Source organism: Brassica oleracea, chromosome C3, assembly GCF_000695525.1.
Source record: "Brassica oleracea var. oleracea cultivar TO1000 chromosome C3, BOL, whole genome shotgun sequence".
In the NCBI taxonomy this organism is placed as follows: domain Eukaryota; kingdom Viridiplantae; phylum Streptophyta; class Magnoliopsida; order Brassicales; family Brassicaceae; genus Brassica; species Brassica oleracea.
Window position 1 is genome coordinate 23,033,137 of NC_027750.1, and position 13,281 is coordinate 23,046,417.

Sequence of the window (13,281 nt, forward strand, 5' to 3'; positions counted from 1 at the left end):
TCCCACAATGAAAATTTTGTTATGAGTAATTTAATTTTTTTTCTATAAAAGATACAAATGATCAAAAAAACTATCTGAGTAGAAATCATCATTTAATAGATATTAATATTAAAAATATACTAAAATATATTATCTATATTAGTATCATTTAAATTTAATAATATATCCTATCAAATATAAAAAAATATATTTTTTAGATTAATAAAATTGATTTATATGTTCACACCAATTTAATTACATATTTAATAGTTACTGACTTTTAATTATTTAATATATATTTATTATTTCATAATATGTAAAAATATTTAATACATAAAATAATTTATATATATAATGTTGATTCCGCGCAAGACGCGGGTCTTAGCCTAGTTATACGTAAAAGGCCTTCTTTAGGGTTAGAAATTCATATTTTTGCCATATCATATACATCCTTAGGTTAAGCATTCACTTTAGGATAGAGTCAAACAAAATCATCCTTTAGGTTTGGCTTTAGGTTAGCTGACGTTTTGAATCTGGTTTAAGTTGGTTGGATTGGATACATGCATCTCTAATTTTCAACTCCTGCTGAGGCTTCAACTCTTTTATTTAAGAGGTTGGAACACCATGAATCTCGACCGGCCATAGTCTCAGAACACGTGATTTGTTATCCTTTCTTAAACTAAGCCCTTGCAGTTTGACAAAATGGCCCTTATAGCAATTATTTAACTACAACACTTATCAAAAAAAATTATTTAACTACAACAGAGAGCACAATTATTTTTCGTTTGGATCAAGTAATTTATTATACTCTCTCCGTTTCATAATACTTGATGTTTTGTAATAGTACACAAAGATTAAGAAAATTACATTTCCCTAGAAAAATATTTTTAAGATATAATTTTAAAATCAATTAACCAATTATAAAAAAAAACTGTAAAATCTAATTGGTTGAACAGTTTCCAATAAAGTTAAAGTTAATTTTAAAATCTCAAAACTTCTTTAAAATCTCAAAACTTTATGTAAATTGAAACAAAACAAACCTTTTAAAACATCATCTATATTGAAACGGAGGGAATATAGTATTGTGTCGGTATTAGTGAGGAATATCCGAATCCATATATCACTAGAAAAGAGCACCAAAGTTCCAAAAACTACAATGATGCTTTTATGCCGACCCAAAAAAAGATGCTTTATCCAATCGTATAGACCATGTATCGTGCCCGTAACATCCCGAACTCAAACGTGTGTTTTGTACCATATATGGTTTCAATTGTTGTGAAAAAAAAATTACTAATAAAAATTTGACTAGAGGATATATACACGTACAGACTATATTCTAAAGTTTGCGGTTCAACTCATAACATTATCTCATAACACACAATCCAAGTCGTATGGTACAAGTCTAACGCACCGACATTGAATTTTCTTAGGCCTCAGTTTACCATATTTCTCCAACCTTACGTGCTTGCACGAAATCATTTGTGTTCCTTTTTATGAGGGAAGAACAAAAAAAAACAAAGAAAGGTTTCGTGTGAGCATATCATCACATTGTTTTATTATTGAATACAATTTACAAAGTCAATTTTTTTTAGCTTTTCTGTACAAAGGTCAGCTAACAACAACAACAACAACAAGAGCTGACATTCATTATTCACAAATAATATGTCAAACAAACGGATTATTCAGAAAACGAGCTTTTCAAATATTTAAGCAACGAATCTTTTTTTTTTGGGTTAGCCGAATGTCTTCTCAGTGCTGTAAGTCATGTAGAGGAAACCATCTTCTTCCTTGAAAGTATTGTACAAAGAGTCCATGCGAGCAGCTGCAGAGAATCAAGAGTAGAGTTAATGTTCTATTAATGGATGTTGTATTATTGAGAAAGTCTTAAACATGGATGCTGCTTGATTAGGTACCTGTTTGAGGAAGTGTGTTCTGTACAAAAACAAACAGAGCTTTAGATGGATCTAACTGTAGTCTATTGCTTAGCATGTGAATGAAATGTCCAACAGTCATGTCTCGTGGGACCAAGAACCTGCACACATCAAAACGTGATTCATTCAACATATAGTGTTATTGATATATATTCACTTAAATCCAACAGGTTAGGTGATGACACAAAACTTACTTGCTCTTCTCCATGTCAGGCAGGTCTGCATTTGAATATTTCTCAATGATTACCTATAATAAAGAACCCAAAGTAAAAAAAAAAAACATCATAATGCCGTAATCAACCATGGAATACCAAAAAAAGAACAAAATACTATATAAACACAATTTGACTACGAAGAAAACCAATAAAAAATGATTTAATGGCTAAAACTCATTAAATCTAAAATGTAACATGTTCAGATCCTGGGAAGAGTCTACTCCACAACAAAGAGTTAAATTACATGATTTATTTTAAATATGTAAGGCCAATACCTCTTAATGATTCCAAAAAAATAAAGTAAAAATGACTAAAAAAGAAAAAGGTTGACTCAATCATATTAGATGACGTTGTAGAGTTATCATCAATCTTGTTATAATTTCACTATTAACAAAAAAATAATATTCAGATGGTCTTTCTTTATCGTCACGTCAGATCCCTAAACCTAGAATTTGATTCGAAACCTAGGAGATCCATGATCACACGTCAACCTCAGAAACAAACAATGATCTAAGGCATTTTATTAAACTGACCGGAACTCTATCTGGATATTTGGCAATGATGTTGCTCGACTCCTTCAATCTCTCATCTGCACCATCCAACCAAAAAAAAAGAAAGCAAAGACCGATCAAGATCTGCGTACATTTCGTTTCCGCGGGAAAAAAAAAATCAAAAACAGAGATAACAAACAAACCAGATGAGAATTGATCTTTGAATGACTTGACGACAATCCCCATTGTAGATTTTTTCCGGAGGATGATGACGATCACGAAGCTGTTTTTTTCTCTTTCTTTCTGTGGTGGTTCGCTTTGGTTGTTTGTGAAGAAACGGTAGGGGAGAAAGACAGATAGGGAAGATGAGAGAGATGATTTATAGAATAAAGACAAGTAGTTACCGCAAGGCTGGTTAAAGTTGACATTTCGACTCCTCTGAATTCTTGGGCAAGTCAGGCTTTCTTAATGGGCTTATTGTCTAATTTGTTAGCCCATAAGTTAGGCTTTATTAATTCGGTTTTATTTGTTGTTAATTTACTCACTTTATTCTCTTACAAATCAAAACAAGATCTTTAACATAATCTCAACATCCTTCTCTTACAAATCAAAACAAGATTTTTCTGAACAATTCGAAAATTTTAAGAGATTATTTCTGGTAAAAACCATTAAATATCTCAAAGATAATAAGTTTATTTTATAGTTCATACGCAGGAAACTAGTTTGAGTGTGATTTTGTTGATTTCCAATAATTAAACTACATATTCATGATACATATAGATTGTAAATTCAACTAATGAAAGAACATAAGTAATTATATGTTTTAAGATTGATTATCATTAGAAGCATTTTCTAAGACGTCTTTACTAAATCAGTTAATCTAATGGAGACTCAAACAGTTGTAAGTTTTAATATATAAATCAAACAATACTGTAAACTCTTTTGTCCATTCTCTCCACATTTATAGACTGACCTTTTCATTGGTGTGCTAAGCAAAAAAAACGCCAAGATATTACTCACAAATTTACAAAAATCAAAGGAAAACATGTTTTCTTGAAATAATTAAATTCTTAGGAATATTCATTTTCTTTTTCCATTTTTCATTTCAGTAATTTCATTATAACAGACATATAGGCTTCGTAGAGTCATCGGTTACGAATATGAATTTAAGACACTAAATGTTTGACTAAACAGACTTTCCTAAATTAGAAAGTCTCTGTTCTCCTCCTCCTCCACCTCCCGCAGCCGCAAACCGTGGACTGAGAGGAGCTCTTCCAGCTGGCGATCTTGGACTACTCTCTCCTCCTCTGTAATCACTTGAGCTCCGTATATACACTTTCTCCGAAACTCTAGGATTCTGAAAACTCACCACTCTCCTCATCAACTCCACTCCACCCGCAGGCGAACCTCCCGTTGATCCACCTCCTACGCTGCCAGCGAGCTTAACGCTGTTCACTCTCCGTATCTCTCCTCTGCTCCTCGTGAACATCCCGTCCATCACTTCTCCACTGTCTGCAAACGACGTCGCACGGCTCACTTCACCTTCCTGGTACACACCAAAATAATAAATTTATCAAATGTTCAAAAAATCTCCACACCGTAATTAAATGTTATATAGAGGATTAGTGCATAGTCTAGACCAGTGTTCTAAAAATCGGTCTATCGACGCCTACCTAGATGGTAAATCTGAACTAAACAAAACAGATTTTTTGAACAATTTTTAAAAAATTTGGTTTTGACATTTAGACTCCCGCCTAATCAATAATCTTCTATAAAACGTATAATTACCACCTAACGATTTCTTGAACATTGGATAAGATGCGGCCTAGACCGTCGGTCTATAAAAGTCGTTTTGTCTATGACCGATTTTTAGAACTCTGAGTTTATTTGATTTTCAAGAAAGCTCTAAACATTTTTTTAAAAAAGATGAAGAAGAAGAGAGGTTGTTACTGGTTTGAGGTTGAATGACAAGAGAGCAGGTGCTTCTTCATACTCTGCAGCGTCCAAGTCCTGAAGATGAGCTCCTTTAAAGAAGTTAGGCAACACGTATTGCCTAACCGGAACAAGAAACATTATCATCAACGGGAACAAAACACCAGCCACCGGAACCCACGTGATCCCAAAGCAGACCAGCAAGTACCCCGTTTGAAACAAAGTAAACATCGCCATCGTCTTAAACGGCACCGTTTCGACAAACACCGCATGGTTATCCTCAAGAACTCTGCCAAAAAAAAAAACAAGAACCAAAATCCATTATTACAAAACATACTCTTGATTGTGTAAGAAAGGTTGATGTTTGTTTACTTGAATCTCCTGCTTGGAGCGGTGAAGAGAAGCACTATCCTCTCCCAGAATTGATTCCCTGGGAGGCTTTCAATGGCCATGTAAGCAAAGTAACCCCAAAGAACCGAGCTAGGGATCCTTTTGATCAACGGCATCGCTGCAACGCATCCAGCGACCAACATAGCTTGAAGAAAGTTGCTTAGTCTTTGCTCTTTCACTTCCACAGGCAACACATTCTCCACTTCTGTCTCTACATCGAACACCGCTTCATCAACCAGCGTATCTGCGTTTACTGATCCTGAACCCTTCTGCATTTGTGACTGTTTGAGTCCCTGAATCTGATATCGAGCAAACGGTTCAGTAAATGAGTTTAAAAAAGTCTGATTATATAATAAACTGATGTAGATGATACACACATACGTACCCGAGAAGGTCCTTGGTGTATCAGAGGGCTTTGCATTTGCTGGTAAGCTTCTTCCATGCTTCCGTAGACTTCTCCTAACGTTGCCTTGTTTCTGATGCATTTTCGCGCAGCTGCCACGAGTTTGTTTCGTAGTAACTGCACACATAAAACTGGTTTTAAATGACAAGAAGGCCTCTACAGAAAACACAGCGAGGTAATAATGACAAACCTGGTGTTTCAGTGTTGCTAAGCTTTTTGTGTGCATTGGAGATTGTGGGATGACACCATTAGATGGAGGGATCCCAATGAGACCACATAAGATTGTCTACAAAAGAAGAGTTATATTGTAAATTAAACGGCTTAGTCAAGAAAGATAAGAGACTACATCTTTTACCAAGAAGCCTAGAAGAAGCAGATCATAATGAAAAGAAGGTGGCTTCCTCAGGTTAAAATCTTCCTGCTGTGCTAGCTGTGAAGCTACACTATGATCAAAGTAGTAAAGAACAGCGATCATTGACGCTGGAACCAACGCTAAAACAATGTAAACCACAGGCACATCCAGCATCTCCTGCAAACAGTTTGGTAAAATATGAAGCATAAAGCAATTAATAGTAAAAGAGAGTAATGAAAATGATTTAAGTACCTTAATGACAGTCCAATTCTGATAAGCACCAGGGGACCATGGATTAGGACTAACGAGGCGTCTCGGTATCCCTTGAGGAACACTCTTCCAAGGTATGTATGATACACAAGTCCACACTACCACCATCACTGGCACACCATAGTCTGCTATAAACCCTCTTAACCATTCTGCAATCACAAGGATAGTATCAGTGGTCTGGGACAAACTAATATTACATGCTGTGGTTTTGGGCTTCGGCCCAAACCTCCTAGTATTCGAAAAAATGAACACTAAAGGTTCCTTACCAGCACCAAATCTCCAAGACCTTGCTTCACGGCTTTTAAGCGCGGTATAGAGAAGTCCAAAAGACAAAACCAAACCGAACATTCCATTTGCAAACACCCAAGCAGGTTGGAACTGAGCTGATCTCGGATTTGTTCTTCCAGGGACACCAAACTCATCCACAATGCCCTGTAAAATAAAAAAGGTAAAGAGTTTCAAACATAATGGCAGTTTATAAAGTTTGTGACTGTAAGCTTCTTGTTACTTACTCTAATGGCTTCTTGCATGAAAAGCATAGCTATCAAGATACCAAAAAGCTCCCCAGCAAGACGAGTGAACCGATTGATAAAGGAGCAAGCGCCTAGAATAGCTAACAAGAATAGCAATAGCCCCGTCCACAAGCAAACCCTTCCAAAAGAAAGAAGAGAAAGATTGAATACTTCTTTTGTTGTTATCATGTAAAAGAGAAAGATTTTGAGTTTTTACCATCCGGTCCATGCGAGAAAGAGATTAGACCCCAAGTCCTGTCTGTTTTTGGCGAAGTTGAACATGAAGGTGTACATTATAACAGTAGGCTCTGCAACACCGAGAATCAACAATGGCTGGCCTCCTATAATGGAATGTATCACTCCACATAATGCAGTTGAAACTAAGGTTTGAACAGCTGTGATCTTCCCATCTAGCCATGTTGCAAACAGTTTAGTATTACTCTCATTAACATTAAAGATAGTAAGTGAGGGAGCAAAAGTGTGGTTGTTGTTGTGTACCAGTATCTCTCTCCAGCTGTTCTCCAAATGTAATCACGGGAATGGCGGATGCAAAGAAAATGTAAGTTGTCGGTGCCAGAATCCTAGATTGTTTCATAAAGTAAGATCAGCCTCAACTCTCTCAGGCATTAAACATTTTTTTTTAAAAGGGAAGATAAATGAATGTACCTAAATCCAGCTCTGAAACCACTGGTCCAGTCATGTTTGTAGCATCTGAGTCTTCCTTTGATATCATTCTTTATCCCTTGAAAAGGGACAAAGCTCTCTGCCTCAGCCATTTAGTTTTGGTGTCCTACAAAGTTAAGAACTTAAAGCAAGTTAACACACTATTAAGCTTAGAAAGCTAAATCCAACTGATTCAGAGTTAATACTTTTCTAAGTAGCTGAAACTGGTTTTTACTCAGAAAAATATATTAAAAAAAACAAAGAGAAACTAACTATTTTGAATGGGTTTATGAAAGTGAATATTCAGTTTACTAAGAAACTCAGATCCAAATATGAATATCTATTCAGGAAAGCTAAAACAGAATCCAAAGAGATTTACTCAAAGCGTTGATTGCGGTTGTACAGTAGATTTGATTTGGCAAAAAGGAGAACACTTTACAACACATTTTTGCAGGAAAATTCGAAAGAAAAATCAAAAGCTGGCGAGAAAAAAAGAAACAAAAAGCTAAACAGAGAAGTAAAAGACATGGGATCTAAGCTTGGATTCAAGAATGACTCATAAAGAAAAGAAAAAAAAAACACTTACCAAAGACAAAACAGGTTAGAACTACCCAGAAGAGGAAGAAGGAAATGTGCAGCTTGCGTTCTCTGCTCTTGGCCTCTTCAGGAGAGTTGTGAGAGATTTGTTTTTAACTGTTGCAGATAAAAAATGTTGAGAGAAAAAAAAAGAGTGAGAGTGATGTTGAGATCTTTATGGGAAGAGAGAGAGGAAGAGATGTTTGTCTCTGTGTTTCTGCCTCGGGTTTCAGACGGACACAGCTCGTGATTGGTTGGTACTTTGTACACATTTGTCTAATAACGCGGCATTAACATGTCTCTGTTTTACGTCTTTAATTAATGTTAGTATAATTTAAAATGAATCTGAACCTTTTGTTTAGTCAAGTTCATTCATTATCTCTTCTCTCGACCCAAACAATAACATGTACTTATTTCAAAGAGAATTTGGATTTTGGGACTGACATTTCCTCGGATAGATGATTTGGAATCTTTTCCACGCACAAAAGTCTCATTCTTCTTGATAATGGCGATTCACAAGATTTATTGGGTTTTGTTATTATTATTTTTTTTTTTTTGATAACTCTAGTATCTGGACAGCCACATTCTCAACTATCCCCGAAAGAGGTCCAGCGCCCCTACGGAAGGGATGTTAAATCCGTTGTGGCCAAGACTCGAACCCGAGTGGCGGACAGTACAGTTGTATCTCCTTTACCACCAAGCTACGAGCGCTTGGTTGTTTTTGTTATTTTCTTCTCAACAAATTGACGATTTTTTTCCAATAAATATCTCCTTTCTACTAGTGCGCAACCTATTTATATGGTAAGAAACAGAGAGAACATCCGTAAATAGAATGTCTTCATTTTCAATAGATATTTCAAAATATTATTAAGTATAAATGATATGCAGATATTTCAAAAAACTTGAGATCTTTATTTTTTGCATGAGTATCTCAAATTTTAAAATATTCATAGATTATTTTTTATTATTAGATTTATAAATTATATAATGTTATCATATTTTTAGAATTTTATTGAAAACCCATAGACGAGGTGATCTTAATACGTGTAAAAAGTAATTAGTATTTCTGTAAATAATATAAGTTAGGCATACGATGAAAGTAGTGCATATGCAAGTGAATCTCGTAGATGTCAATAGTCTTGTGTGACTAACTAGGCGACGAAGTCACTGATGCTGGATGCATTAGTCGTTACTACATAAGGCATGCAGAGTGGTGGGTTAACATGTGGATGCAAGATATACTGAGATGGAAAAGAATAAACTGAGGGTTTATGTCTTGACGTAGTTGCTGAGGCAGTGTGTGTCAGAGAGTGAACCAGGAGGCATGCAGAGTGGTAGAGACCACGTGGACTCAAGATGCTGAGCTGGCGTGAGATAAACTTGAGGAGCAAGTTTATACCATGGATAAAAGGCAATAGATAAACTTGGGGAGCAAGTTTATATCTTGATGAATAAGTGCATTTCAAGAAAAGGAAATTGTACTTATTCATATGGAAGTTGTCCATATCCATGTTCCTTGGAAGCTAGGGTTTCAGAAACGTGGAGATCAATATAAAAGAGTTATAGAGTCATGTGTATTCCATAAGACACTGACTATTATTATAGAGGAAGGGTGAATATCTCTTAGGGGTGTTATTGGGTCGTGCTAAAGCAATTACTGAAGTACTAACGACAGAGAGACAAGTTTGGATAAATTAGGAATCTTTCAGTAGCAGCTGTTACGGTGTTAACAGGCTGTGTAAAGCTGATAAACAAGACTTGTAATAGATTGTTTAGACGATTTCTAATAAAGCAATAGTTGTTTGCTTGTATCTATTTTGTCTCTTGATTTATCTTCTATATTACTCAATTGTGGTGTCATCTTTGCACTAACAAGTAGAAACATTTTCCTTGACAAGAAACACTTATGCTATATTATCACTATAGCTGACTGAATATACTCTTCTAATAAGACCTGTTTTAGAAACTATATATATATACACTTATCTGATCATCTGTATATACGAGGAGGGATTGTCTTTTTATAACTTTTGAAACGTATACGCTACGATGCAAACCTTGATTGTCTTGTCTTCGTGATCATTTGTTCGGGTTGTTCCGGGATTAGGGGATGGTGTTGCAATGCTTCTCTTCTTCAACTTCCATTAGATTGGTTTGTCTTAAGTTGTTCACTGTTTTAGAGTTAAACTGTTGATGTGTTTTGTTTCTACTGGGAAAATGTTATGATTAGTTTCTCTATGAATAAGACTAAAGATCATTCACTAACCAACTATTCTTGAAAGAGCTGAGATTAGTGTATAACTGCACCAAGTTTGTGACTAATTAAATATAATATATTCAAGGTCTAATGCTTCTACCAACATTCATATCATCAGCATCAATCACCACCAGGGAAACCACACAACGTCCAATACCAAATGAATCATCTCTCATTCCAAATCCGCCACTACGGCCACTAAATATGTCTTTAACATTTCAGTGAGGGCCAACATGCGAAGACCTACAAATGTTTTGATTGTTTTGGTTTACGTCAGACCAAAATGAGTTCCAAGCCTAAAATACAGCCAGTAAAGAATTTTCTAGTTAAAAAATAAACTAAATTTCATTATAATTTAACCCAAAAACTTATATTATGAGTAGCTCAAACCATAAACTTTCTCTTGTTGAGGTCCAGGTCACAAGATCGGCTTCAACCAAATGCAGAGACCATTTGTTTAAGAACTGGAATTCTAAGTATAGTGAAACTTGTTTCAGTTTAGGTTAATGTAAAAGTTTTTTTTAAAAAGTTAATATTAAGTTCTTTAAAATTGTAGGTGAAAAAGTTTAAATAAAGTGAATGTTCGGTCTTCAAAAGTACATAGAACAACTAGGGGTTGGCATATATACCTAAATCAAACCAAACCAAAATTCACCAATGGAAATTCGAAATGTGTTATGTAATAACTCGAATTGGTAAATTTTTTTAATATAACTCAAAACAGATTAGCAGGACTAACCCAATATTACGTTCTCATATTATGCATAATAAGACTACGTCACGTTCCCACGTAATGCATAGTAAAATAAAACTAAATATGATGATACAGTCTTTTATTAAATGATGATACGCTCTTTACGATATCCCATGTTATACATATTGCATTCTCTACGTTATTACGTTCCCACGTTATCCATATTCATCCCATGAATCAAATAATATTATACGATTCCACTAAACTAGACAAAAGCTATTTGAGTAAGCCTCTGGTCAGACCTAGCGCAGGGGAAGCAAAGACACGTGAAACCAGGCGACGCAACATCACCAGTTCACTCCATGTTCCTAGATTCACGACGTAAAGGCATCAGTTTACGCAAATCCGTCCAACTACTTTCATTAATGAAAGATGTTCAAAATACATTATATATAGACTCTCTCTGACTATTTACTATACCATCAAACTTCAGTTCCTCCAAACTTGGCTGGAGAATGGCATTAGCTTACTCCACCCTAACCTACTGGCTCGTGAACCACCCCTACATCGCCAACTTCACGTGGACCGAAGGTGAAACCTTTGGCTCCACCGTGTTCTTTGTAGCCGTTGTAGTCTCCCTTTACCTCTCCGCAACATTCCTCCTCCGACATGCCGTCGTTTCACTCCCCTCACTCGGTTCCAAAATTCTCAAACCAATCACAGCCGTTCACAGCTTCATCCTCTGCCTCCTCTCTCTTATCATGGCCGTTGGTTGCATTCTCTCCGTAACCTCAGACCCCACAATGCATTTATTCCACACGATTTGTTTTCCCCTCGACGTGAAACCTAAAGGACCGCTCTTCTTCTGGGGCCAAGTCTTCTACCTATCCAAGATCCTTGAGTTCGGAGACACGCTTCTCATCATACTCGGCAAATCATTCCAACGGCTCTCGTTCCTCCACGTGTACCACCATGCAACGGTTGTGATCTTGTGCTTCACCTGGCTCCGAACCCGCCAGTCGATGTTTCCTGTTGCGCTTGTGACGAACTCGTTGGTTCATGTCGTCATGTACGGTTACTACTTCCTTTGTGCCGTTGGACGGAGACCGAGGTGGAAGAGGTTTGTGACGGAGTTTCAGATTGTGCAGTTTGTTTTCGGCTTTGTATTATCGGGTTGGATGTTTCCGGAGCATTATTTTGGGTCTGGTTGCTCCGGGGTTTGGACAATATATTTCATGGGTGCGTTTAATGGGTCTCTCTTGGTTCTCTTCTTCAACTTCCGCTCCAAGAACTATGCTAACAAGAAACAATTAGATAATTATTTTCCAAAAGAAACGATTAAACTGGCTTAAATTGTTGAATATTATGTCTTGTCGATCTCTTGTTGTGTTGTTGTTACATGAAATGATGTTTGTAGTGTTTGAAATTGTTTTATTATGAATAAGATGACGAAATATATTGAAAATCTATTTAGTCAAAAAGAAAATATTGAAAATGTAACATTAATCATGAAATGGCTGCCGACAAAAAAAAATCATGAAATGGCTGATTCCTAGATTCTAAAATTGTTTAATTATGAATAAGACGACATAATATACTGACAATGTAACACTAATAATGAAATAGCTGATTCTTAGATTCAAAAATGTGACCTTAAGGTGACTTTAAGTTGCACAATGAGATTAGTCTACTCGTACACCACTAAGTTTGTACCTAATCGAATATTAAATTTAATATATCTAGCTACTAGTTTGTAGTCCAGATTATTTTGAAGATAATTGTTGGTGTTTACATAAACGATAGAATCATAAAATTCTCAAATACATTACAAACTAACTCTCCATAAGACAACAAGAAAACGAGGAAAAATAAAACAAAAAAAAAACCAAAATAAAGAAACTCCAGCCAACAAATCTTGCAAGACCTCCAATTCAATAACAATAACCAAACATATTGGGATGGATGAATAGTGTTTTCTTCATTTTGAGGTTTTAGAATCATTCTGTTTCGAGTCTTGACTTTTAGGGTTTATCAACTAAAGCTGCTTCTACCTCAGACTCGACAACACCATTCCATTGTCTCCCAGACAATGGAGCAGGGGCCACGGTTTCAGAAGCAGCAGTTCCTACAGTGTCTGGATTCACGACAGACTCAGCTGGTGGTTTAATATCAAACCCAGAAACACGCGGTCGCCTATCCCTTCTTTCATACACTGGACTAGGACTACGGCTATAGCTTCTGCTCCGTTTATGACCACTACGCCTAGGGCTACGACTCCTTGAGCGTGACCAGCTCCTGCTCCGGCTACGACTGTAGCTACGACTGCGGCTCCTGCTATAGCTCGGGCTACGACGTGGCCTAACCAAATCAGGACTTCTGCTACGGCTTCTCCCTCTTCTGTTATCAAACCGTCCACCACCACGACCAAAGCCTCTACCACTACCACCACCACCACCACCACCACCACCACGACCAAAGCCTCGACCATCCATATTAGAAATCTGAGCGACGGACGATTGGTACCGCAACCTTTTTATATGTATCTACCTATCTATGTATTTTTATCGTATGTATAAATATACACTTTGATAAAAAAAAAAAAAAAAAAAAAAAGAA

The 13,281-nt window shown here is 36.3% G+C and overlaps 4 protein-coding genes across 5 annotated transcripts in view; 1 reads left to right on the forward strand and 3 right to left on the reverse strand.

Annotated features, from left to right (window-relative positions):
• Positions 1-1,502: 1,502 nt before the first annotated feature.
• LOC106332655 (autophagy-related protein 8h) lies at positions 1,503-2,994 on the reverse strand. Its single transcript, XM_013771133.1, has 5 exons — positions 2,820-2,994; positions 2,659-2,714; positions 2,105-2,157; positions 1,893-2,011; positions 1,503-1,801 (listed from the first exon to the last, which is right to left on the reverse strand). The coding sequence occupies exons 1-5, from the start codon at positions 2,860-2,862 to the stop codon at positions 1,713-1,715; spliced, it is 360 nt and encodes a 119-aa protein (XP_013626587.1). The 5' UTR covers positions 2,863-2,994; the 3' UTR covers positions 1,503-1,712.
• A 689-nt stretch (positions 2,995-3,683) lies between these two features.
• LOC106336298 (probable boron transporter 3) lies at positions 3,684-7,966 on the reverse strand. The gene is made up of 13 exons (XM_013775085.1): positions 7,725-7,966; positions 7,142-7,265; positions 6,974-7,056; positions 6,693-6,885; positions 6,476-6,614; positions 6,230-6,395; positions 5,946-6,112; positions 5,697-5,870; positions 5,532-5,627; positions 5,324-5,458; positions 4,921-5,237; positions 4,567-4,837; positions 3,684-4,162 (listed from the first exon to the last, which is right to left on the reverse strand). Exons 2-13 carry the CDS (start codon positions 7,249-7,251, stop codon positions 3,803-3,805), a joined length of 2,211 nt encoding a protein of 736 aa, XP_013630539.1. The 5' UTR covers positions 7,252-7,265; positions 7,725-7,966; the 3' UTR covers positions 3,684-3,802.
• Positions 7,967-11,170: 3,204 nt separating this feature from the next.
• LOC106333815 (elongation of fatty acids protein 3-like) lies at positions 11,171-12,017 on the forward strand. The gene has a single exon (XM_013772217.1). The coding sequence runs from the start codon at positions 11,181-11,183 to the stop codon at positions 12,015-12,017; it is 837 nt and encodes a 278-aa protein (XP_013627671.1). The 5' UTR covers positions 11,171-11,180.
• Positions 12,018-12,415: 398 nt separating this feature from the next.
• The window catches only part of LOC106335062 (DEAD-box ATP-dependent RNA helicase 40), a 5,932-nt gene continuing 5,066 nt past the window's right edge, over positions 12,416-13,281 (reverse strand). Inside the window, exon 9 of one of the 2 annotated variants that reach the window (XM_013773480.1) lies at positions 12,416-13,144. In XM_013773480.1, coding sequence (XP_013628934.1) covers positions 12,687-13,144 — 458 coding nt within the window. In that variant the 3' untranslated portion in view covers positions 12,416-12,686. The remainder of the gene's footprint in view (positions 13,145-13,281) is intronic. The other variant, XM_013773481.1, reaches the window with a different exon arrangement.